Genomic DNA, 25,799 nt, shown 5'->3' with positions numbered 1-25,799 from the left:
ACCGCGGCAAAGCTGACGTCTTCAGAAAAATAGATTCCCGAGCTCAAAGCCAAGAGCAGAAGGTCAGGCGAGGCTGCTCATCCACCTCTGGTTCATATCACTGCTTTCAGGTTTTCAAGAAAAACTCCACTCAACTATTCAAAATGAAATGAAAGCAGCTTGAAGTCGCTTCAAATGTCAAAAAAGGACATTTAGTATCAACACAGAAGTATTGATTTAGTTTGGTGTTTCTTTTTTTTTGGGGGTGATGATCTTCAGCTCAATCATTAAAAAAACCGATAAGGTCCATTATAAAGAAATGAACGATGAATAATAGAAGTTCTGTCGCTGCTCTCCAGTCATCCAGAGGTGATTGTCTGCGGGAGAGAAAACCAACCAACAGTTTTCCTCTGCACACTTTTTGTCTTGTACACACTCTGTTCTATCGTCGGCTCTGCGAACACACCCCATCAATAAAGGTGAGCTTTTGAATACGTAATGCTTTTTTAAATTTTTTTTAGGGGGTGGAAATGGGGCAAGAAGAGCTAAAGGCTTTGTTCAGTGTCCCCCTACTGAATCACATCCATATGATGGCTTTGTTATATCCCCTTCCTACAACCACATATAAAAAGGTTACGTTTATTAGGACTGTTTGAACACAGGATAGTGACGGACAATAATAGACTGATTTGAGATGAAGTGAGCAGATGTGAGGGAGTCTCTCTTTATCTGGATGAGAGTCTGAGTAAACATGGAGGCTGGTGTTGCTAAGCGATGGTGCAGCTGGGAGGGGGCAAAAAGAGGGCTACTCGCCACTCCAGTCCGAGTCTTAACTCTGCAGCTGCGTCCAAGACGAACAAAGACGAATGAAAGCGATGATTCAGTGTGAGCGGTTCCTACTTGGATCAATCGCCAGGATGCCCTCCTCACTTTTAACATTTCGTGAGGTTCAATTAAGCCGTTTTAAATCTCACCACTTCTCTGCACGTTGCTCTGATTTCTGATGAGCAAAATACGTTCCAGTTCATCCATCTTCTGTGCAGCTTTTATCCCATTTAAATTCACGAGGTGGGGGCCTTGTTGCAAAAACAGAGACAACTACACAGTCACGTCTCCTCCAGACAATGTCATAGACACTAATTGAAGTGGAATCCATATTTTCAGACTGTAAGAGTCACATCTTATGCTCCCAGGACGTCATCGGTCTGTTTCCCCTCAATTTGTACAGAATTAGGATGAACAGCTTACATTTATTCTGCACCATCGACTGAAAATGTCCAAACTGATTCACTTTAATATAAGAGGTGGCGTCAGAAGGATCTTTTTTATTAATATCATTTTAACATTTACTATCTAACTGCAGTCTGTTGATAAACTCATGAGAATGATATGTTTAAAAAATTGTTTATCCTTCATCTTATTAGAAAGACTAAAATCATCTGATGTGGCTGAAAAGTATAGTTTTGGTGTTTTTTTTGGGACGAGATTCCAATCAACTTTTGACCACAAAATTTTAAAAACAAATGTAGATTTTTATTTTCAACACGCTTATGATTATCTATAAAGTCCAAAACGTTGACCAGGAAAAAGAAAAGCAAAGTGGAACTTTCGTCTAAAAAACAGTAGGGACAAACATACTGGACAGGCTTGATCACTTTGAGACTCTGCGGATACGATGCTGCCCCCTTGTGGCCACTGCTGGTTAGTTCCTGTTCGCGTCCGTTTCTTGTGAATCCCTCAGGCTGAGCGTTTCCTTCGTTTCCTTCTCGTTATCTCTGTCACACACACACACACACACACACACACACACACACACACACACACACACACACACACACACACACACACACACACACACACACACACACACACACACACACACACACACACACACACACACACACACACACACACACACACACACTTTACTTATTATATCATCCAACAGAAATGTGCCATTAAAAAAACCATCTGACCTTTGATGACTTACTGGTTGAATTACTCTGATGAGCCTCTTCAGATGTGACCGCAGGCCTCGATGCCCGAATCAGATATTTAGGCACATGCTGAAACAAGAAGGACGATATCACAAATGAGTTTTGTGGCTTTGAGGGGCATTTCGATTTTTTTTAATATCATATAAATACCCTTGTGGAAAGTATTTATCTGAATGTAAAACAATCTATTCACGGTTACTACTGACTACACATAGGAGGGGTGTGCTGCTGGGGGTCTGCGCATACACAGAGGGTAGTACCTGTTGGCAGTAGGACTTGAATCTAGTGCGTCAGAGAACGTGGAGAAATGTGTCACCACCAGATGGCGCCATTACATAATGACAGGCTGCTGAATTTGAGAAACGCTTATGGTTCTCCTAAAAATGGTTATTGCTTCTGACTGCAACAAGCTACAGCAATCAGCCACACCAACATGGCCACTGACACGTAAAGGTGAATGACATTGATTATCTCTTCAACATGGCACATGTTAGAGGGAGGCGCACATCAAACAGTGACTAAAACGTGTTGTCTCAAAGTTGGAAGTTTTAGAAGCATTAAAAAAAAGCGAGAGAGGTGCGTCACCCTCTGTTGCATAAAGCGAGCCAAAGGAGGACGTGCAGAATATTAGGGAGGTGTTCATGATGTTCAGGCTGACCGGTGCAAGGTTTCGGTGTTCGCTATTTCAATAACTGGAGTTCCAGTTTCCTCTTTTTTAATGAGTGTACAGGATAACCCCAGTAGGGCTGGAACTTCAATGCATCAGTTTGTAAAAAATAACGCATTAAGAATTACTGCACTTAATTCCATGGGAACGTTTTCTCAGGAAACCTGAGGAATGTCCTGTTATATGTGTCTATCTTCTTGTTTCACATTTTAAATCTGAATGGATTACACGCTTCCTTGCTTCTAATTGTTATAATTATATAAAATCTCCAACTGAAACATGTTTTTCCCCCTAAAATCTTGTGTTTGTTTCCTTCAAGTGACTTTTGTGTTGAATTCAGTGCGTCTTTAACTTCCAATAACACCAGAGATCGTTTTCTCTAAATATAAAAAATATTCCCCAAATCTGTAATTCACATATAGTATTGATTGACAGAAACGTTGAGGCCAGTGATAGAGGTAGAGAACCAAACCAATCTCTATGAACAGATCAAAAATGAGACAGAATTGAGTAATTAGGATTCTACATGGCTCCCTGATGATTCAACAGAAAGAAGTGGATTATAATCAGACGATCCACAGAGTGATTCAGTGATGCAGATTCATTATTGAGGGCAGAAAAACACACGCCGGCAACAGACTCTCTTCCCTGGATGAAATAATGAAACTAATACCGCCACTCGACCGAGTCAAAAGGGGCATTCAGAGCTGTGAAGACGCCAATACGAGGCCATCAGGCCTCCTGACCCCTGTGTCAATAGCAGGTGAAGCCACCGGCGGCTCCAGCGGCTGCGCTGACCCTCACAAAAACAGAGGTCGGCGAGGCCAAGACGCTCCGTTCAGACAGCGAGCACACCCAGCTGCTGCCTCGTCCCAGACAGGCACAGTGTACATGCCTGCACACAGCTCAGATACTCATTGAGAAACTTCAGTCTGCGAGAAGCGCCGGGGAAAAGCAGGCAGCGCGGTTAAAAGCCACAGGGCTGATTGTACAGCGTCTGCACGGCACCATCAGCAAAACCCAACACGCCACAGAGGCTTGATAGCTGCATGTACACGTTTCCTTTCCTCGACTTGAACCAGCAGCAGTGTGTCACATTTAGACACTGTGAAAGCTTTTTTTTTTTTTTTTAAATACTCATTTCCATTCTTGCTATCCATAAAGGTCATCGGTGCAACATTTATATTTACCAAACGTTTACTTTTGGGAGACATTGCACCGGAGGCACATCAAGACGGCGTCGAGCGGTGAAGCTGTCATAACAATTATTATTCAGCGTCCAACTAACCCAGTCGGTGCGGGGGCCACTCGGACTCGGACTCGGACCCCCTGCGGCTCTGCTCTGAATCCTGGCACTGTGACGGCGCTCAGTGGGGCCGCTCGGTCGGGCTGCCGTCGAAGGCCGGAGGCGGCTGCTGGTCGACGCGGTTTCATCCACCTCAGCAAGGAGGTCGGTTAACTCTCCATCACTGATCTCCTCCTCCAACACAGAGTCCTCTGTACAGGGACACAATACTTCCTCATCAATTACATTTATTTACCACTTATACAATCTCATGAATCTGCCCTTGAGCTACAGTTTGCTGAAGCAGAAAACAAACCCCTTATAAAGCAGATAAGCAGCCTCGGTATCGCTCCCGCTGGTTGCCGAAAGGGTTTCCACTCAGGCTTTTGGGATTTCATCACACATTACACTTCTACGATTCACCGACAGTTATAGTGAGGTTCTTTTGAAAGGCACACACTGCATTCATTCCAAGTATCACTAATTCGAGCTTGTTTTTGCTTTTATTCTTCGCCGTGTCGGTGATTTAGGTTCATGTAAAGACTGAAATAGTTCCAGTATCAGATGAGGCCGCGAGAAAGTAAAAAAAAAAAAAACAGCAGAGAAAATTAAACATTCAGTTCCTCACATTTAATCAAAGCAACTTTAAGATAACGAAATGCAAAGTGCTTGATGATTTCTAATAAAACATCAAAAAAAAATGCAAACATACACACCTGCAAATATACTGTATGTGTGAGTGCATACATGCACACATACATGCACACACCTTATTATACCTTATATAAAGTAAAACAGTAGTAAACAGGTAAAGGTTGCAAAATAACTTGAAGATAATCACTGAAACCAAATCAATGAATTGAGATTAAAATATCCATATTCCTATATCTATGTATACTGTTTGTTTTTTTAAGGATTAAATCAAGGATTAATAAAGTATTTCTTTTTTATTGTGTTCTAAGCATGCAGACAAGTATAAATGTCAGTACGTATATTTAAAATATTAATAAAAAAAATAAACAAAAAATGTTGATCAGGGATGATGAGGGATTAAAACAAGTTTAAAACGTTAGGGAAGAAGATAAGAAGAATCAAATAGAAACTTACGATGTACAGCATGTATGGAAGACAGGATAAGGTAAGCAGGCAAACCTTCAGTGAAGAATCCACAAGTTTTCCAATTAAAAACTCTCAAGTGTGCAGCTCAACTAAAGCGGTGAGTTTTAGTATGAACGCTATACTATGAGGGCAAGATCGTGAATACTTTTTTAAAAACCGAAACCAAAAGAAAGATCCTGAGCTGTTGATATTCATAGATTCACTTCATTTCACGACAATGAGGTCGACCCCTCTTGTGTTTCTGCGACTGATTTTCAGGCTCTGCTGAGCTTCTCTGACTTCAGTATTCGAAGACGCAGAGAAAGCCAAACTGTTTGATCACCCAGTTAATTATCTCTACGTCCCGTTGCTAAACTATGACCAACCAATTTAAACTACACATGAGGCCACATGAACCCCACCAGGGTACCTGTTTGTTGACCGATGATCACGCAGTCGGGACAGATCCAGTCCCCCTCGGGAGCCGCGCTCAATGACGGCGTCAAACAGTCCATGTGAAAGCTGAAAGCAGACAGTTTCAACGCCGTCACGGGGAGGAACTACAACCTGTACACGCACGCACGCGAGCAGCAGCGACAGCACAAAGAAACTTTTATTGGTTTTAGTCGGTCACGTCTAAAACAGATTTGGGCATGTGCCAGTGATTAAGCATCAGAAAATCAGCAATGAGATTAATTAATGATGCTGGTTATTCTGAGTCGACAAATCTAATGTTTATATGATCCTGTACTTTAACATTTTCAGACATTGTGTATTTACAAACATTGGAAATATTATATTGCGTTTAAAATAAATGTAGGCATTTTTTTTAAGTTGAGAGAAGGCCAATATAATTAAAGAATACTGTATATTTTTGAGTTACATGAAGTGAGAAAGAATGTACAGTATAGATGTTCTGGGAGTTTAACTGTTAAATTAAAATGTCGTAACTCACTGTTAACTTTCAAAAAAGCTGTCAAGTACAAAATATTTCAAGGGAACCATTCAGACTGATAATGAGGAAATGGGAATACCATTGATTATGGTATTGTTATGTCATGTTCTTTAGATGTTTCTATTTTCTATGTGTCGAATTATGACCAGGAATCAGCTCCACTCATGATGACTCCATCAGAAATGCATACAGGGTCATACCCTGAATCACAGTGCAGACAGACGAGCAGGTGGTGCGTCCGGTCGCTGCGTCCACACTCCTCACAGATAACGGGACTGCTGCCCTCCTCTTCGTCGTCATTTCTCTTTGTCCTCACTTTAATCTGCACCAGTACAAACACTTGTGTCATCGTCAGTGCTCCGAGAACAGACCATATTGTTTTTGAGAAATCTTCCTTTGGCAAACCTTTTTCTGAATATCTCCTCCAGGACTCTGCCTCTGGTAGATGAAAGTAAAACTGCTGCGATCCACTGGACACGTGTTGGCTGTCTGACATTCCAAACAGAGCAGGTCTCAGTTTGAGTAAACATACAGATGTAATAGTAATGTCTGATTCACATAGAGCACATCGCTTTATTAAATGTAATGTTCTGAGACTGAAATAACCCAAATATACTGCAGGTATTAATTCATCGGGGGGAAAAACAGAAACACTGCGACTAATGCTTTTTCAAGCAAAAATACATTTCGATCTAATCAAAAGGGAAGTTTGGAGCTTTTTGTTGTCACTGAGATGGGAACCTCAACTTTTGGATTTGTGATATGTTGGAAGATGATTGGTTTCTATGGGTAGTCTGGCCTGCCCTGACAATGCAAATGCATGCTTTAGGCTAATAAATAACTCCAGATTATGTGTGATGTTCATCATAACAAATGACTCCACCTGTTATTCGGAGCCAGATAATTAGAGACTCAACTGTACGATACATTTTAAAAGATTTTGAGCAACTTTTACATCCCACTGCCATTACTTCTTTGTCCATTTGTTTTAAAGAAACCTTGTCATTGTATAAAACATGGGGCAGGTACTGTGTTACTGATTTATTTCTTTGGGCTCATTTTATTAATTATATTGTCATTGTGCCGATCTTGCAATGAGAAGAATGTAAGTGCATGTTTGATTGCATACGAGACAAATCAATCAATCAATCCATAATAATAATAATAATAATAATAATAATAAACTTCCTTACACTCAGCACCAGTGAATGCACAATATGAAACAATAAAACATGAAGTAACAACAATGAATCAAGAGTTAAAACACCAAGTTACAATACGCAGCAATTAGAAAGTAGATATCAGTAAAATGAAGAGAATAAGAAGCAGACCTGTGCCCACTGGAGAATACACTGAAGACAGAAGACATGCTGGCAGCTCTCCAGAGAAGCCACACACTGCTGATCAAGGGGACTCAAGCAGATGTAGCATTTCTCCAAATCTGACATTAAATCTACATTTTCTCCACTTGATCCCTGAAATCCAACGTTCTCGGCCATTTTACAAATGCAACCGGGTAACGAAGCATCAGATTACTTGAGCGGTGAACCCATCTGTGACACTTTTACTCAAAGACGACCGACGGGAAGCTCACGAGCAAGTTAGCATCAACCGGCTAACGGGACATTTGACGAGTCTCGAGGAGCAACTGAGGATCAAATCAAACCACTTTCCTGGTTTATAACAAGCTGGTGTTACTGCGAAGATAAAGTTTCAGATTTAATATTCACTTTTATTTGCAGAAACATTACTATGAACCTCAGTGGCTATCGTGTTGTTGTGCTGCTCATGTAAACATCCGGTCCGGAAGCTTCAAAACAAAAGCATTATGCGGTATTCATGTGAACGTCTGGCCCTGAAGCTTCAAAGTAAAAGCATGACGGCCACGATTTTATGTACGTCTGACGTAGGTCCTTATCAACACAATTCTGTTAAATGTCTTGGATTTAGTTAACCTACTTAAAGGGTGAACTAATCTGGATAGAAATTTGGTTCCTAACAAACAATAATGGAAGTCTTCATTACCCTGTGAGCCTGAAATGAAAGCCATAGAATGAAGCTTTAAATGTGTAAATAAAACAATTGATGGGCAGAAAACAGGAAAAAAAAAATGTTTATGCTGTTAATGCTCTAGTTTAGAGCATTAAGAGAAATGCCTATTAAAATATTTAATTTTTGATTAAAATTGTGGGCACACACACACGACTCGTGCATTTAAAAGTGCAAGACATAAAAGTGCTCAAACATTTCCAAATAATAGTGTTTATATTTCTTTACTCCTATCCATGTGAATGCATTCATATTTTGTCAGAGAATTCTGTTCATTTTCTCTTGACGTCTTTTGTTTGTGTCTTTATTGTATCAATCCAGTTAATTACTGATATTACTCTTGACAGGTTCTCTATAAACAACAGTGAGTGGGAGGTACAGTCATGCTTTGGTTTCCTGCCACTCACTCACATTTACACCTGCACGCTTAAACAGGAAATTATAACTGTGCGGCAAAGAGCAGCATCATTTGTTCCAGCTTCAATCTGAGAGGAGCAACACAGAAAACACAACCTCATTACATGTTTTCAACGTGTACTGGAGCGCTCTCATTTCAGGGATCAAACTAAAGGATCCACAAGCAACTCGGTGAGTTATTTTGTTCAGAAAACTTTCTCGTGTAGAAATGAATTGCTGTTTAAAATATGTAAGGCATAAAAATGTGAATTAAGTTTGTTAACACTGTGAATCTTGTCTGATAATAAGGGTTTAAATGAATGAAAACTGTAGAAGTGAGATGAAATATATTGGAAAAACACGATCCTTCATTGAAATCTAAGCTTGGTGGATTTGAAGTGTCTCTCTTCCTTCTTTCACATCACTTTCTGGACAGCTTCAGTTTGTCCGGTGGAATGACACTGATCTCCACAAACTATGCACACTTCCAGAACATGTTATGAAGATTTCAAAGCAGAAAAGAGATCAACTGTGATTGGCGTCAACTAGTCAAGTTCACGTTTGCGTGAAAAGTGGAAAAAGTCAGAAATGGAAACATGTCTGTTGCAGCAGACGTCCTCCACTGAGAGTCAACCTACGCTTTTTCTTTCATTCTCAGTCTGCCAAGATGAACGTGACACGCAACAACTGCAGCGACCCGTCTGAAGAGTACCAGTATTACTTCTTCCCGGCAGTCTACATCCTGGCTTTGTTGATCGGCCTGCCGGGAAATCTGGCCGCCCTCTTCGTCTTCACCTTCAGGATCACTCCCCGCACGGCCTTCAGCGTCTTCATTCGGAACCTGGCTCTGGCGGACATCATCATCCTCTGCGTCCTGCCCTTTCGGATCCACTACCACCTCAGCAGGAACAACTGGGTGTTTTCGGACGTCACCTGCAGCATCACGGGGATTCTGTTCTTCGCCAACATCTACCTGAGCATCTGCTTCATGACCTGCATCTGCGTGGATCGCTACATGGCCACGGTGCACCCGCATACTTACCTGAGGCTCAGGAGCGCCTGGTACTCTCTGGTTGTGTCCGCGGCGCTCTGGTGCACGGCCGTGGTCGCCTCCGTGGCCTTCATCCTCATGGGGCCTCTGAAAACTGAAGTGGACGGATACGGCCGCCGCAGGTGCTTTGAGAACTTTGCCAAGAAGGAATGGGACCAGCGTCTGGGTCAGTACAGCATCCTGGGCCTGATCTTCTGCTCCCTGCTGCCCTCCGTGATCATCCTGGTGTGCTACCCGCTGGCCGCCAGGCGCATCTCCATGATCAGGACCAGAGCAGCCCAAAGAGCCGTGAGGGTCATCTACACCATCCTGGCCATCACCGTGCTCTGCTTCCTGCCCAACCACGTCGTCTACCTGCTGCAAGTCCTCCGACGAAAAGACATCATCCAGGCCTGCTCGTCAGCCGCCAACGCCATCCACCACGCCCGGCGGCTCACCATGGCCCTGGTCGTCCTCAACACTTGTCTGGACCCCGTGCTGTACTACGTCACCACCAGCCACTGCAACTGGAAGCAACTAAAGATGACGTGGATGTGGGGAACGGTCACCAGGAGACGAGGCGTTTACGCAATCACATTGAAATAAGAAGAGAGAGAGAGAGAGGGAGAACACACGCCGACTGTAAATATTGACATCATCACTCTGTACATGCTTCAATATCGATAGATAAGGTGGCAACAAAAGTATGGGAACTCTTTGGACTTTTCCATTGTTGTTGTATTAATTGGCGATACAATCGACACCAGAGTTACAAGTAAAGACAAAGATGCTCAACCTAATACTGCTCAAACAACTATAATGTTTGAAATCAGTTTTCATCTTTATTGGTTGATGAAGTAAGTGAATCCTTCCTAGATTTCTCAGGTGTTCGTGTCGGCCTCCCGTCACTCACAGAATGAACTTCAAGATATTTGCAATGGTCATCAAAAGGTCAGAATGATTTATTGCTTTACGATAAAGGCAAGTCAACAAACTGTTCCACTTCTGAAACGATGCTGGTGGAAACTGCAGAAGCATTCGTGAAGGGGGAAAAAAAGAAAGCGATAACAACAGCTGGTGTGAAAGAGAAAGAGCAGCTATTTGGAAGAACAAATCTGAAAGCAGAAGGATAACCTCATAAACTTAAGTGGAACTCACATCGTTACCCCAATACTTAATTACATTGCATTTCTCATTTTTACCGAATATCCTGCATTCCTCCCCAGCTCACATTACTGAGCCACTGTTATGGACCTTTAATGACCTCTCATGTCATCTGGATCAAACCTGCTTTCAGTCCCCAGAGTCAGAAACAAAGATCCAGAAGCTGATTTTAGCTTTTATACTGCAAATATTTAGAATCAAATGCATAAAAGCTCCAACTCTGAGTTCTTCATGAACAAGTATAAAGATCTTACTGTGCACCCATTAAGCATCTTTAAGTCTTATATTGCATTTCCTGTTTATTCAGTTGTTTTTTTTAATGATTATTTTAGGTTTTCATTCTCATTGCCGTACGTGTGTTATCAAAACACCTTTTATTGCCTCAATGCTGAAATGATACAAATAAAGTGGCCTTGGATTGAATAACTGTTTCAACCTCCTTTGACGACAGTAGCTTCTTATCAGACTTGCACAACCGGCAGGACTAAAATGCAAAAATTTAACTTTTTTTGGAAAAATATTTATTCAAAGTCGTTTTTATAAACAAGGTCATGAATCACAATGTCACTCTCTTGTTTCCAGCCAGGATGACAGGCCAGGCTCATTTAACAAGTGAAGAATACTGTTGGGAACAGTACGGGGGGAGCACCGGGAGGGAGTTTGTAGCCTGGAGATGTATTTTGAGGGGAAGGGACATTTTAGCAGAGTCCAGAGGGAAGCCCCTTTTTCAACAGTGAGGACAGGAAGCTGCCCAGGTCTTCATCCTGTCAAGAGAAAGAAAATAAATAAAAATCATACTTAGAAAGAAGCGCTTGAATCACTTGACATTTCAGAGAGTAAATATACTTGAGTTGAGCTTTCAAATCGGATGCTCTTCAAACCAGAGTCTAACGCTTCAGGCCAAGATGCACAGTCAGCACGATTTAACTGCTGTGTGGGTGGTTAACAGTTTGAAAGTAATATCACAACCTTATTTCATTTGACGAGACATGAAACAAAACATGTTTTGGAATGTTATTACTGTACTTTTTTTTATTTTTTTTAACTATAACCAGTTTCTATCTATCACTAACGTTTAGTCATTTCTAAGTAAACCTCATCAAGTAGCACAAAGTAGCACACAAAGACAATATCTATTTCTAGACCGTAGCGGTTACAATCTTGCAGAGAATCTGACGAATGCCATTAAAAATTTGACAATGAGGCACACTGACATTTTGGTTTCTCTTTTTTCCGTTGCGCCAAAACACTTGAAGCCACAGTAACCTCTCTGCCCCCACTGTCTTGGGTTTAACATGCACGTTTAGTGCGCCTTCCACTTTCATCTTCTCACTTTCCGAGCCCCTCGTCTTGCACTGTCTACCCACACCAGCGTTCTTACTCATCAGGGCTGAAGCTCCCGCTGTCAGAGCTCCCTGCAGAACTCGCTCTAATGGCGCAATCAACTGTGAACCAAACAAAGACGATTACGACGGATTACCTGATAACTCCAGGAGAGCAGCAGGACTTTGGTGTTGGGGTCGTCAGCAGAGGAAGAGACTTTAATGACTATAGACTCCACCATGACGGTGCCATCGGGGAGATGCTGGATGGTGTAGCCTTTCAACACACTGTCGCACAAAGAAAGAGGATACGGGGGATTTATTATGTTTTATGTATATTTTCTTTTGAAATTTTAACAGTTTTAACACTGATGAGTCCAGCAGCAGCAAACAGCGTTAAGAGACAGAGAACCGAACTGTGTAGGAATCATTTGCACTCGGCCAGTACGGTAAATAGCAGCAACACTGAAGTCTTGTGAGAATTGTAGGCACATTGCATCACGTCAACAAGAAAGATTAGTTCACTGTACTGTTGACTTTGCCCTTCCTCTAGTTAAATGTCATGCTATTGGGATGTTTTGCCCTGTTCAGTTAATAAAGAAAGCCAATGAGCTCAGATCTTTCGCTGTTGCTTCCATTCTCTTTCTGGATTACCTTCGTATCGGTGGATGTGGATCTTATCGAAAAATTGCTGAGTCAGAGTCTGTTTTGCACAACTCAATAGAAATATAATGTGGATGTAAAAAAAGGTAAAGTGATTATAGTGATTACCATGGGTGAGGGTTCGGGTTTGATTATCGACTTGGTTTCAGGCCTCTGACGACACAGCAGAAGATAAAACCACTGACTAATAAGCCGCCTGGCATTAAGTTAGAGCTTTCTTCATTTGATTTCAGTAAATGATGTTCCACAGTCCAGATATTGAGGCACTGTGGAACATCAGAGATAATGCTGTGGACAAGTGCACGAGGACATGTTCTCTATCCGGATCTTCTTATATCAGAACTGATTAAGCTATGAAATCTCCCTGTTTCGCTCACTGCTATAACCACTAAAGACAGTAAGCATGTGCTTCTTTATGAATCATTGTTGAACACTGCTTTTGACATATTTTCACTTTATCAAGTCTACAATTTGTCATACATAGTCTGAATGCAATATTTAATCATTTTTCATACTTATACGTAATACATTCTTATATATTGCAAAAGATTTTGATGAAGCTTTAAGAGTCTGTTCATCCATGGAGTCATAGATCACAACAACATGGTGTATGTTGCTCCCTCAACATACAAGACAGACTTTTAAGAATTTTAAGTTCTGGATTTACATTTGGTTGTGAAACTATTACTATAGAATATGCATGATCCTGATTTGTGTATTATAGATGTGTGACAGTGAAACATGGTGTGCTTTCGAACAGTTACCGCTACCAGTATACTAATATTTTAAAATAAGTTGAAGTCCGATTGATATCTGAATGCATAAAATTAAGTTATTATCATGTATATAGATTTGTATGGATGAAGACTCTTGATTGGTTATCACAAAATGAAACATGTAAATTTTCATCATAAAAAAGGGGAATTCTGCTTTTTGTCAAAAGACCAAACACTGCAATGAGTGACAATTTGTCACACAATGCAAGAAGCTATTATTATCATTTGTGTTATGGCTATTTTATTATCATTTTAATACAAAATGTAACAGAAAATGGGAATATTATTCCACATTTAAGTGAAAGTGTATTACACTTTCTTGAGCTTTTTAATTGAATGTGGCGTTACACCCTCTGATGATGAAAGAATCATTCCTACATACTGTGGCAGTAAGATCTTTTTTTTTGTTCTACGACTTATTTAAACTGTAAAAAGGAGATTTTGTGCTCCTGATTACATCTGGATACAGTGAAAACTGGTAGTTGTTGCCCCATATCTGAACACTGTTTGTATTTTCAATACATAATTACACAAATGAACTTTTAAACGACACATCAGATCAAACATAAAGCATAAGAACCAAACAGTGAAGAAGCAGAAGGAGAAAACTAATCGTGAACTAATGCAAATGAAGAGCAGGTGGATCTACTATGACCTTCCTCCACCTCCTCACCTCTTGATGTGTGTGTAGATCCTGTGGAGTGTGTCGGGGTCACTGTGTGGGTCCTGGAGCTGCACGCGGCAGGTGAAGCGTAACTGATGCTCGTTGAGGCCCAGCTCCTTCAGGGCCTGCTCCGAGGACACCAGCTTCAGGCTCTGCGCCCAAGAAGACATCAGAGGGGTAAATAAGATGAACGGTGACGTGACAAATGACGCTTCCCAACTGTCTCTACAGCTGACGGAGTCAAGCCAAGTTATGTTTACAAAGCAGGAACAAGTAGTGTCTTTGTCATTCAATATGTCGCGTAATGTCAGTGCAATCAGCATTGCGCCACCTCAGCATCAAAACATTCCTTACGAAACCCTTCAAATTCTTCACTTCCACTTGATGAGGCCTGTGTTCTCATGGGCACTACAGCTGAGGCGCTCAACAACAAACTGAATAGTCGCCTCTCATAACCATCAAGAAGGTAAAATGTCCTACAGGACTGCCATGTTGTTATAAGACGCCGCACCAACGTACAGAAAAACATGAACTTACATTTTCCTTCATGATGAGGGTCCCGTGCATGGTGCGAGGTTTCTTTGGATCAGGAAGAGTCCCTTCGACGAAACAAAGTTACAGATCAATAAATGAGTGATGTTGCACGGCAGCGACGAGAGACGTCAAAACAAATGAATCTTCTTGTGCCGCGAGACGCTTTTCTAGTCAAAGTTTGACGAAAACACAAAACCACTTTTTTTTTTTTTTAGGGGAAAGAGGGAAAATAAAATCATATTCAGTCAACAAAAGATTATTATATTTGGATGGACACTATTCAATGTTATATTTCATTATCATTGACAAGCGTACAATGATCTTTTAAGTATATTTGATCATTCAATAAAATTCATCAAGATTGTGTGAGGAAACAGTCATTCCTGCCCTCAAGTCACTAAATAAAATGTGTTGAGCAGCAAAACCAATTAAACCTCCAAGATAAAGACAAATCAAATGATTCCGTCCAGATTGAATTACATCTTCACTTTCATTTTATTTTAGATTTATCCGGTTATCTTACCCAGGGCTACTGTCTGATACTCACTTTTTAAAAAAAAATCCAGGCTTCATGTTTCACCTTTAACTACAAAAAAGAGCCCCGTTAAAAGATTGCCCACTGTGCAACACAGTTAAAAAGAAAACAGAAATAGGTGTTTCTTGGATCTACAGGGAGCCACTGCAGAAAGGCTGAGGAGCTGCGTGCAGCCTCAGAGCTGATGATGACAGACCCCTGGTCTATGGGGAATCGTACACAATGGCAGGTGCTTCTGGAAGTAAATGGTAAGTGGGCTTCATTTATAGTGCTGTTCACGGCTTCAGCAGCCTCAAAGTGCTTTAGACCGTTGGTCTCGTTCACTCGTACATATGAGATGCAACCACCTCTGAAACGCCGCATCAGGAAATGTCTGAAAACGTCAGTAATATTTAGGATGAAATTCCCCCGGCATTTCCTGGAAACGTTGGGTTGACTTTACAGTCAATAACACACATACGACTCCACAACTCCCGATGACATTTCCCATAGCGGTAAGTAATCTAAGTCGAGATACAGTACGGGGGCAGCACGAGCACTGTGAATCAAACTCAAAAACCACTTCAATCAAAGTAAGAACAAAAAAAATGCAAATGTCCGTCCAACAAGCAGAAATGGAGAGTGAAACTTATGTAGGCACGTCGCACCAAAACTACTGCGAGCACGAAACACAAAATACCTCCGAGAGCCATCTCCCTCTTCAGCAGATTGAGTGAAATGTCCACGGGCACGCTGGGGTTCGTGGTCACAGTCGTCGTCTCTCCGTTAGCGGGCATGTAACAGTCAATACCTGACATTTTGAAAAGGAAGCATTAACAAAGCTGGAAACTCTTTACCCCCCCCCTACAATGTTGTTAATGTTAGTGACGGTGGCTGCACTCACTGAACTCCTGTTCGATTTTGCCCTTGAGGAACTCCATTTTTGCCGCCTCGCCGTGCACCAGCAGCATGTTGCGAGGCTCCGCCATGCGAATGAGCTGCATGATGCCCTTGGCGTCTGCATGTGCACTGAAGGACATGTACTCCACCTGCAGCTTCACGTCCAGCTGGAGGAAGCCGAAAAAGCAAAGCAATCAATCCGCTGATGCCTAAAACCAAGTTAGTGCTCTCCTCCTGAAACAGAGAAGCTAAAGTCTATCTAATGTATCTGGAACTAAAACTTTCTGGAATGTCTTTTCTTTTATCGCCAATCAAACGATTTTCATTCAGCAACAATGTCACACAACTTCAGTCTTTGACTTTTATTTAAATTGGTTTTTTCACTCTTTGTGTGAAAACACAATAAGGAAAAAAAAAGAAAGAAAAGATGAACCGATTTAACGTGTACTTTTAAACCCACTGCATGCTTTGCCAAAACGTAGCAGTGCCGCCAAACATTAGTAGTCACCTCACACATTAAGTGGTGAGCTTTCGTGTTGCTGGAGGGTTTCAGATAAGCTAACGACTTCCTTAATATTCATATTTAATAGACTGTTATCAAAGGGATATTGATCTGCACAGCATCATGAAGGTAAAACGCATACAGGATCATAAATGAAATGTTGAAGTGGTATGAATAAAATATGTCTGCTAAGCTGAAGGAAATTATTATTTGATCGTATTAAGAGAGAAAATGTTGGGGGAATTTTACCGTTGATCTTCCTTCCATTTCTAGTTTTCTCTGCCCATTCAGGATCTTGTGACCGATCGTTCCTTGTACACAATATCCAGGCATGATTACCTATATATAAAAAAGACAATTTGCATTTTCACAGTTTAAGATGTTCAGAAAATAAAGCGCGGACCGTTTGCTGACAAGACTTACCATGTTCTTCTCATTGCCGGCCCATTTCTTGAATATTTGCAACGATTGGCCAGCATGGAGCATACCTGGTGTGGCAAACACCACCTGAAAGAGTCCACATTTTCTAATAATGAACTGATTCGAAAAACATGCACTCTTTAAGATTTAAAAACCCTTACCATAGGTCCAGGATTATCAGCGTAGGAGCGATCAAAGGGCTTGATGTGCTTGAATTCAAACATGTTTCTCTGTACAAAGGTTTTTCTAATCTTCTGGTTGGTCCACGTTATGAAAAGCTTGTAGTAATGATTAGCCTTCTCCGTCAGCCCAGTGGAGAAGTAGATCGGGGCTTTCAGGTTCATTCGCTCCCTGTGTGGTTAGAGGAGGCAATTAGAGTATCTGTCCTATGAGCCAATTAAAAACTTAATAAACCACCATTAGTCTATCAAGCCTAATAAAATGAGTACAGCTATTTTGAGGAACTGCCAAGGCCAATATGTGCCCTTTCTTGTGTTGTAATCAGAAGCAATTACTCTCCACTAAAAGGACTTTTTATTCAAATGGAATGCCAACAATTACAAGCGGGATACATCTGGTATCACTGAGCCGAGAAGCATGCTGCCCTCACACACAACACCATATATACTCTTTTCTTTCGAGCTTTCAGAAATAATGGCAACTTTAAAAAAAAAACGAAAAAAAAAAAAAAAACAACTGTTTCTGGGACTTGAGATAAAAGGGGAACTCTACCAAAATGTCTCCAACAGGATGCAGAGTTCCTGCGCTCGTCCGAGGGCGAAAACCGGAATGAGAACCTAAAAAGTTTATGGGGGAAACAAAAGATGTTAGAAAACTCCTAAAAGTGAAATGAAAAATAAAAAATAAATCACCTCATACTGATAATAGAATTGACCTTTCCGCCTCTTTCTATTGACTCGTGCACTTTCTTCAAAAAGTCCCTCTCTCTGCACCGCTTTGAGTCGCGGATGGTCGTGGCGTAAGTCGACTCCGAGATGAGCATGTCTGGACGACATTTATCGATCCACGCAGCACTACGAGTACACAACACACGTCACAGTACCCGGGCCAACAAAGGAGTTAAAAATAACTATGTCAGTAGTTTGTTGTCTATTAGCATTTAACAGAGTGAAGACCACTCACCCTAAATGCCTGTCTGGCGTCATGTTGTAGTCTCCCTAAAATGAAAAACAGCCTTTACTGTGATTGCAGTTGGTACAATAGCCGACTGACACAAGGAAGATTTCTATCGACTCACGGTGTAAACCACAGACTCAGATCCCACTTTGATGTGCACCATCGCAGCTCCCAGGACATGACCTGCATAATACGCCTTGATCTCCAGCTCATCATCCACCTGCCAGCAGCACAACAGAAACACCTTGATTTACCATCAAAAGAGGAGAAACAGCGGGTGCAGGAATGCTTCCTAAATGGATATCTGGAGCTTAAAGCTGATGTGCACCTGCACAGTTTGGTGGAGGTTCAAAGGGACCACTTTCTTCATGCAGTCCTTGATCATCTGCGAGGTGAAGAAGTTGGTTTCTCCCTTTTTGTCGACGGTGATTTTACGGAAATCTTCCAGTAGAATAGGACAGATGGCCTTGGTGGGATGGGTCATGTAAATGGGTCCGTCGTAGCCCACCATCTCACTCATGAAGGGCAAAGCGCCGCAGTGGTCTAAGTGGAAATGGCTGCGAACCCAGACGTGTTAAAAAAGTGAATTATTAAATTCATGTTGTAGATGAGGAATGAGATGCTTTTATCCTAATAGTCACTACTAGAGAGCCAAATTATGACTGAGCACATCAATGGAACAATATATGATAGTTATGGGCTTTAATAGAGAGAAAATAACATAAGATTGTTCAGTAGGCATCCATGGATTCTAAATTTTACATATAAAAAAGCATTCAAAATACAGTAACGAAAGATGAACTTTATTTCATATTACCCGTAAAACCAACAAATTTGGGACGTGGGACGCTAATTACCAGTTTTCTATGTCTATTGTAAATATTTTAAGAAGAGATGTGGTCACTATTTAAGTATAAGGCACTCAAGAAAACAAACCTGATGATCACGCAGTCCAAGAAGTCAGTCAGACGGCCATTCTGAGTTATGTAAGAGAAGTCTGGGAAACGTCTCTGGAAAGACAATACAGAATGGTTTTTAAAGTGAGATTCTAATAAAGGTCGTCTTCTTTAATTATACAGGAGACCCACTGTATGGAGTCCATGACACTGTGAGAAGTTATCAAGGATGCTCTGTTTTTTCAACAAAAAAATCATGTGCTGTTGGATTACTCTCACAATTCCAGTTCTACACAAAAGTCCACATCCTTTGATGCTTACTCAAGACAAAGTAGTTCCTAATGACACCAGCTGTATGTTGCATTATCATGAATTTGGAGCACAAATACATCCCCTGATAATTCTGCATTAAACTTTCAGTTGAGCATTGATGGGAACTAAGATTGTTTGAGGTTACACATGGAGGTCCTATTTCCCAGTTTACAGAATTCACATGACAACAACAAATATGCAACAGCGCTGCCTCCTACGGTGCTGCTGTCAGGGTACAGGAAGGGGTTATACAAACTTGTAACCACATACAACAACCTTTAGGTGGATGAAATGGAACTACAATTTATTTTTGATACTACATTTAAGGACATTTGCTGTATGGGTCTTACTTAGTTTCCTGCTTTTAACATTAACTACTGCTATACAGCTTTATTGTCATAAGCATCACGTTTATTACACTGAAGTGGCAAGAAGTGTTATTATTTCAGGCTGTGATTAGTACGAATAAATAGGGTGAATATCATGATGTTGAGTGAGAATAACCCAACTTCTGGGAGCTCTTCAAAGCCTTCTACTCTCCCAGTGGGACGCTCTCAGCGTGACCTTGTCCACATGTATTTTTCTCCACTGGGAAGTGGGAACTTTTCCACATTTCAGTTTACACATAATTGCACCATTGTTTTCATCCGCCTGAAACTGGAGCACTGTGCTATAAATATCTGCACAGTTAACACAACTACAATTAAAAACAAGTGCTAGAGAAGTGAATGAACACATGCGATTAAAACAGCCAGAAAGAAACACAAAGCGACTATATAAACAGTGGCTCGATTCTTAGGGGTTGTGACGTGTCTCATTATTTGCGGATGATTCACTCACATCATCATTGTATCCCATGTGCATCCCGCAGTCCAGCATGATGTTTTTGCCTCCGATGGACACGAGGATGCAGCTGCGGCCAACATCCTGACCAGCACCTTGGAGAGGACCGACACAGATTGACAGAAAGCTAAAAACACTCATTTTAGTGATGTGAATATATTTTGCAAAAAAAGAGGACACTTGGCTCAGACTGGAGATACTCCAGATTTACTGAAAGACCGTTAGAGTAATAGTATAAATATCAAACTATGCTTCTTCTCTATAGATAGAGATTCCTGTTCAATAAGAAAAGACAGAAATAGCTTTATTGCACCTACAATTATATCTCCTCCCAAAATCATTTGTATCAAAGTTACTTCGAGAAAAATCTCTGGATTGAAATAAATATAGAAATAATTCCTCTTCTGAGTAGGAAAAGTACTTATGGACAAATGTATATATTTCATTATAATATGGCCATGGACAGCTTCAACAAAACACAGCTAACAGATTTTAGTAATAATAATGACACATATTAATACTGTAATAATGTAAACAATGTAAACAATTAAACAGTAACCCAATAAAGATACTGGTTCAGCCAATTCTATTTTACAGAGAGCTACTACACAGAGAAGTCCACAAGAGCGCTAGACTACTAGAAGAAGTACTTTATAATCCATTGTTCTGACGTTTTAGCCATAAAATTCAGCTGTAGTGAAGTCGTCATGTTGACGGAACTAGCCCAGCAACATGCTAGTTTAGTGACTTACCCAGTGGTGTTACTTTGATTTCAGGCATGTTTCCTCATTGGGGATGCGGCAAACTACAGCAGCGGAGTCAAAACTGCACGTCCAGGAAAGGATTTAATCGAATCGAAAAATGTATCGTTCGTAACTAGTGACACATGCGGTTGGTTCGAGTGTTTCAGTAGAGTCGTGCTAACCGCTAAAGGCTAACTTCCGGTCACGGTCTTCAGAAAAAAAAGCCGTATATATTTTGTTAAGAATTGTATACTGATACGTTGCATTCAGAGAACTCACAACAGATATTTCTCATACTTTTTTTGCAATAAAATTTTAAATGGACGTTCTCACTGTTTCTACATAAATTGCTAAAATTTGTGAGGCAATTACGTAGCCATTTTTGGCCCGCACTTTTATCTTGAAGACACTTCCGGTACGGCCGGCGTGAGTCTGCGTAGTAAGAGGCGGCTTATCCTAACAGGAAGAAGCTGTCAGTCACATCAAGGGATCGAAGAACAGAAATGCTTCATTTTCCTTTCACTTTTCACTTTCCTCGCAAGTAAGACCTCCCCTATTTACTTATTTCCCTCCGGACTTAATTGCACTGAGCTCTCCACTTTGCTTTTGGCTAATAAATATATTTTGTCATTGATTTGTTGCCTGTGTTCTTTGGTCGGCAGCTCTTCATTATAGAATAAACCATGGCTGGATCCGTGGCTTCAGAGGAGCAGAAGTTCTGCTTACAGGAGGTGCTCGACACTTACCGGTTGTGTCTGTCTCAAGAGAAAGAAATCTATCTTGAACACTACGTCGCTGGCTGGCGAGGGCTTGTAAAGTAAGTGAATTTAAGTAGAATATTTTCCCATAGGTTTGTTTCACAGTGACAGGACTGGTAAATATGTCAACAAAACCCTGTATTAGACATTAGAGGTATATCTAATGTCTGGTGCTTCTTTAAATGCCAGGGTTGTAAATGGCACATTTCCTGTACTTTTACTTCAACTGTCTGTTTAGTTGTGAGGCTCACTGTTATTATTAGAACCTTATCTATTAATATTACTGATTGCAATTTCCTTCAATTAAAACAAAAATCTCCTCTGTTGTCTTTTTAGTCATTTTTTAAACTATACATGGTCATCCTGCGGACGTGTTTCTATCCACAGGCCACATGTTTGACACCCCTGCTGTCTGTGGTTAGACGTGGCATTGATGGTGCTCTCTTGGTGGAGCTGGATTTACCTGTTTTCACTTGCATTACTTTGTTAGTGTTTGGTCAAGCCCTTATAAAGTACAAAAGTCTGAGCTGTTGTGAATTTATCAACGTCACAGATATGAAAATGGAGTTTACCAAGACTTAAATCACCTTAATATCGACATACGTGATCATTTTCACTACATTTGCTGAGATTCTGAACATCTTTTGAAATTTAACCATGTGTGGACGCCGATTAAACTCTCCAGTTTATGTTGCCATCTTCTTCATGTTTGTTCCTGCATTACAAGTTGGCAGCTAAAAGACACAGACGTGACAGCGTCTCTTATCTCATTTGCTTTGGTATAAAACTAAGTACCCTTTCAGGGGTGTGATGGCCCGGAACAAAATGTTTCAGAGTGGTGAGGTGCAGGTAGTTGAAGCTTGTATGTACTGAAATGAAAGCTGTTCTTTTGGAGGCGCTTTCTATAGATCCATGCAGCGCAAAGGGCAGCTGAGCAGATGGTGAACTAAGTGCTCGGCACTCAGGGCGAGCTCCGTCGTCAGCTCAACCCACTCTGTGTTGATGAGAGCCGAGGGTGCTGCAGTATACTGACTCCAGCTGCTTCCAGGCTTGTCAATCCAGTATGTAGTCCACTGTCGTAAATCAGTCCATCAGATATTCTCGTAAAATGTAAAATTACCAACACTTTTTTCATAGAGGATGACACTGTTTTAGTAGTGATAGTGATGATGAAATTGCACTGATTTTCCTTCAACTTCAACACTTCTCTGCACTGAAGCAAAGGAAACGTCTGGCGTTGTCGTTATTTAAAAATTTTTTTGTAACATAATTTCAGTCCACTTTCATTGTTCTTACAAAGCACCTTGACTTGGGGTCAATGGTACTGTAGAAGAAAACCTGCCTTCACACCAGAAACTCTCTACTGCCACCTAATGCACAAAGAGGCCATTATGCCGATTCTTGATATTGCGCAATAATATGTTGGATTTTCTAATCATGTCAATTCTTATAGTATACACATGTGCGATGCTATTTACAAATGTTGAGCGGACCAACATCTGTTGAATCTGCACATCGGGAGACAGAATTGACGACCTGACGGCATTTAGTTGAACTCCGAAGACCGAGGATGGCTGCAGTCAGCTCGGATTATCTGACCCTTTTTCAGGTTTCTGTCCCTGTAAAGGTCAGTCGAGTTGTTGAGGGTATTTCGTGCAGCACACTTTAACCGCACTCTTCAATCTGTTTCTGCTTTTAAGTGGGAAAGACCCGTGCCAACAAATAAATGTCAGGCGAGATTAAATAAATCATTCTTATTAAAGTCATGCTGACATTGAAAATCCCCAGTTTGATACAAAAAAACACGCACACACCGGTTGGCTTTTTGTACACCCAGCATCAACCTGTTACAGAGAGGACAGTTCATCATCGACTAATGTACCAAGGTTCATACATTGCTTTTTGACCTCTACAACCTGTGATGCCAGGAGAAAGAAGACGACTTCTCCCTGAAATAAGTCTACAAACTTAATGATTCGGCCACTCTTAACATGACTCTGGCACAGGTGTGAATGTGGATTGAATAAAAAAGCAGAGAGGACACGGCCTTCAGGAGAAGCCGAAGAAAAAAGATTTGAAAAGAAGCTGTTCAGTGTCAGTGGCGGCATCCTGTTAGTTAGATGAGTAGGATTTCATTCACACGTCTGTTTGTTCTGGGAGAATCTAAATGCAGGTGACATTGATGACTTACTGCAGCCATTACGCCATCACTTTCCCAAAGTTTGGATTCTTTGAATTGCTCATGTTAACTGAACCGCTGATCATTTGCAGGCGTGCACATCAGGACCATACTGAACCCGGCACGCTGTAATGTAACCGTCTACCAAATATCATGTGTGTTTATTCCTTCCATAGGTTTCTGAACAGCTTGGGAAGCGTCTTCGGATTCATTTCCAAGGATGCGGTCAACAAGATTCATATCCTGGTGGCCCTCCTGAACGGCGAGAACGGCTCACAGTATTCCACCGTGCAGTCGATGGTCAAATACGAGTTGGACAATGAACTGGTGGACCTGACCAAGAGGGGAACGCACCCAGACTCGGGCTGCCGCACCCTGCTGAGGCTCCACCGTGCACTGAGGTGGCTGGAGCTCTTCCTGGACCGCCTCCGCACCAGCACGGAGGACGGCAAGACGTCCGTCATGTGTGCAGAAGCCTACAACGAGTCCCTCGCGCAGCACCACCCTTGGGTGGTCCGAAAGGCCGCGGGTATGGCGTTCTGCGTGCTCCCCGGGCGCCCCGCTTTTTTGGAAGTGATGAACGTGGGGCCCCCGGAGCAAGTTGTGGCCATGCTGGGGGAGGCCGTGCCTCTCATCTCCGAGGTGTATCGGGTTACAGAGGAACTTTACGCTCAACATAATCTCCTTGACTTACCTTAAAAAGTAAGAAGTTCAATTTCCTGTCGCCTCATACATAATTAAGTGTCTGCAACTGTTCTCTACTGAAGAGCTATCGACCCCCCCCCCCCCCCCCAGGGGTATTTGAAGGTTGTGCATCACTGATTTCATCCACTTTGATCAGAACTTACTCTGTACCATTTTCTTATACGAAGCTGCATGCTTTTGTATTTATGCGAGATAGTGCACTTTGCAAGATCTGTAAATTGAAAGTTCCTTTAATGATTGTTGAATTTTATGTTCAGAAGAGGAATGAAATTTGCAGTGGAGCCCAGATGACTTTCCTCTCTGGAAAAAGCTGATTTGACAAACAAAGAAGTTATAGGGTTGAAGTGGAGCTTCTTTATTTTCGGATATTGAGGTAATAATTTCATTTCATTTGCAGAACATACTGTGTGGCTCTTAATTAGAAGAATTCCACATCTTCTCAGTTGTATTCCAGAATATTTTGAAGTAATTGAGGTTGTGAGTCACTTTTTGCTCAGTCTTCTGATACTTCAGAGAGCAAATTAGTTGAGTCACACAATTGAATTACTTTACATAAATATGTTAATGGGTTTTTGAGTTTATTCAAGAAGACAGAATCAATACTTTGTAGTATCACTTACACTTCACTGCTTACTGACTTTATGTTGAAAATCTATTTAATAATCTGTTCGATGATTGTCACTGAGGGTTATACTGTAAACAATCTCCATGCAGTTTTGCATTTGCTGTACAAATGAAGACTTGATAATGTTTATATATGATGTACGTGTTTATGGGCATTCATTACACTGTTTGGGTTATAAGGGTGTACTTTCAGAAGAAGGAACTGTATATAATATATACACTACTCTTCATTCACACATACGTAAATAACTATCACTCAATAAAACATATTTCCTCTGGGGTTTGGCTATACTGTGTTGGTTATTTAAGTTAATTTGATATAAGACCTGGAGGCTTGACATTAAGCGTTGGGTGCCTGGATTTGAATCCTGGTTTGAAGAGGAAGGGCCAGCCGAGAAAAAAACTTCTAGTGTCTAAGTTGTAATAACTGACTGTGGTGAGCCCTGTGAAAGGAAGCAGCCCAATGGAGACTAATATAACACACTAGAGCTATTATCATCCGTCTTACAGACAGTGAAGGGTTTTCCCTGAGACTTGGTAATTACATATTTATCACAGAGCAAACACCCATGTGGATGATTTGTAAGGAAAATGCAAGAATATGCTTTAATAAGCAAAAGCAGCTAGATGGATTAAACTGCACAGAAAAATCAGGATATGGGTACATTTATACATGAACTGTGTAGA

General features: G+C 41.2%; 4 protein-coding genes across 6 annotated transcripts; 2 read left to right on the top strand and 2 right to left on the bottom strand.

The window, feature by feature from the left end:
- Positions 1 to 240: 240 nt before the first annotated feature.
- LOC308112748 (PHD and RING finger domain-containing protein 1-like) lies at positions 241 to 7,811 on the bottom strand. Of its 2 annotated transcripts, XR_013935510.1 has the most exons (8): positions 7,313 to 7,811; positions 6,387 to 6,470; positions 6,182 to 6,303; positions 5,457 to 5,548; positions 3,932 to 4,140; positions 1,970 to 2,045; positions 1,618 to 1,754; positions 241 to 356 (listed from the first exon to the last, which is right to left on the bottom strand). XR_013935510.1 is itself a non-coding variant. In XM_080468490.1 (7 exons), the coding sequence occupies exons 1-7, from the start codon at positions 7,478 to 7,480 to the stop codon at positions 1,717 to 1,719; spliced, it is 789 nt and encodes a 262-aa protein (XP_080324616.1). In that variant the 5' UTR covers positions 7,481 to 7,793; the 3' UTR covers positions 1,291 to 1,716. The 2 variants fall into 2 exon arrangements, 1 of the variants encoding a protein (XP_080324616.1); XM_080468490.1 differs by lacking the exon at positions 241 to 356 and having other exon boundaries at positions 1,291 to 1,754; positions 7,313 to 7,793.
- Positions 7,812 to 8,487: 676 nt separating this feature from the next.
- On the top strand, positions 8,488 to 11,826 carry LOC308113184 (lysophosphatidic acid receptor 6). Its single transcript, XM_080469224.1, has 2 exons — positions 8,488 to 8,618; positions 9,085 to 11,826. The coding sequence occupies exon 2, from the start codon at positions 9,094 to 9,096 to the stop codon at positions 10,060 to 10,062; it is 969 nt and encodes a 322-aa protein (XP_080325350.1). The 5' UTR covers positions 8,488 to 8,618; positions 9,085 to 9,093; the 3' UTR covers positions 10,063 to 11,826.
- ints11 (integrator complex subunit 11) lies at positions 10,391 to 21,265 on the bottom strand. The gene is made up of 17 exons (XM_080469223.1): positions 20,856 to 21,265; positions 20,101 to 20,198; positions 18,989 to 19,062; positions 18,381 to 18,609; positions 18,174 to 18,272; positions 18,059 to 18,093; positions 17,811 to 17,949; positions 17,648 to 17,712; positions 17,077 to 17,266; positions 16,919 to 17,002; positions 16,745 to 16,834; positions 15,998 to 16,160; positions 15,794 to 15,904; positions 14,583 to 14,644; positions 14,055 to 14,197; positions 12,101 to 12,230; positions 10,391 to 11,384 (listed from the first exon to the last, which is right to left on the bottom strand). The coding sequence occupies exons 1-17, from the start codon at positions 20,881 to 20,883 to the stop codon at positions 11,319 to 11,321; spliced, it is 1,806 nt and encodes a 601-aa protein (XP_080325349.1). The 5' UTR covers positions 20,884 to 21,265; the 3' UTR covers positions 10,391 to 11,318.
- Positions 21,266 to 21,282: 17 nt separating this feature from the next.
- Positions 21,283 to 25,399, top strand: cptp (ceramide-1-phosphate transfer protein). 2 transcript variants are annotated; one of them, XM_080469222.1, is made up of 4 exons: positions 21,283 to 21,387; positions 21,509 to 21,663; positions 23,960 to 24,485; positions 24,746 to 25,392. In XM_080469222.1, exons 2-3 carry the CDS (start codon positions 21,530 to 21,532, stop codon positions 24,480 to 24,482), a joined length of 657 nt encoding a protein of 218 aa, XP_080325348.1. In that variant the 5' UTR covers positions 21,283 to 21,387; positions 21,509 to 21,529; the 3' UTR covers positions 24,483 to 24,485; positions 24,746 to 25,392. The 2 variants fall into 2 exon arrangements, with proteins under 2 accessions (XP_080325348.1, XP_080325347.1); XM_080469221.1 differs by having other exon boundaries at positions 23,960 to 25,399.
- Positions 25,400 to 25,799: the final 400 nt, after the last annotated feature.

Source organism: Lipophrys pholis, assembly GCF_963383615.2.
Source record: "Lipophrys pholis genome assembly, chromosome: 8".
Classification (NCBI taxonomy): Eukaryota; Metazoa; Chordata; class Actinopteri; order Blenniiformes; family Blenniidae; genus Lipophrys; species Lipophrys pholis.
The sequence above is the reverse complement of the archived record's forward strand: the minus strand, read 5'-3'. Positions and strand labels throughout refer to the sequence as shown.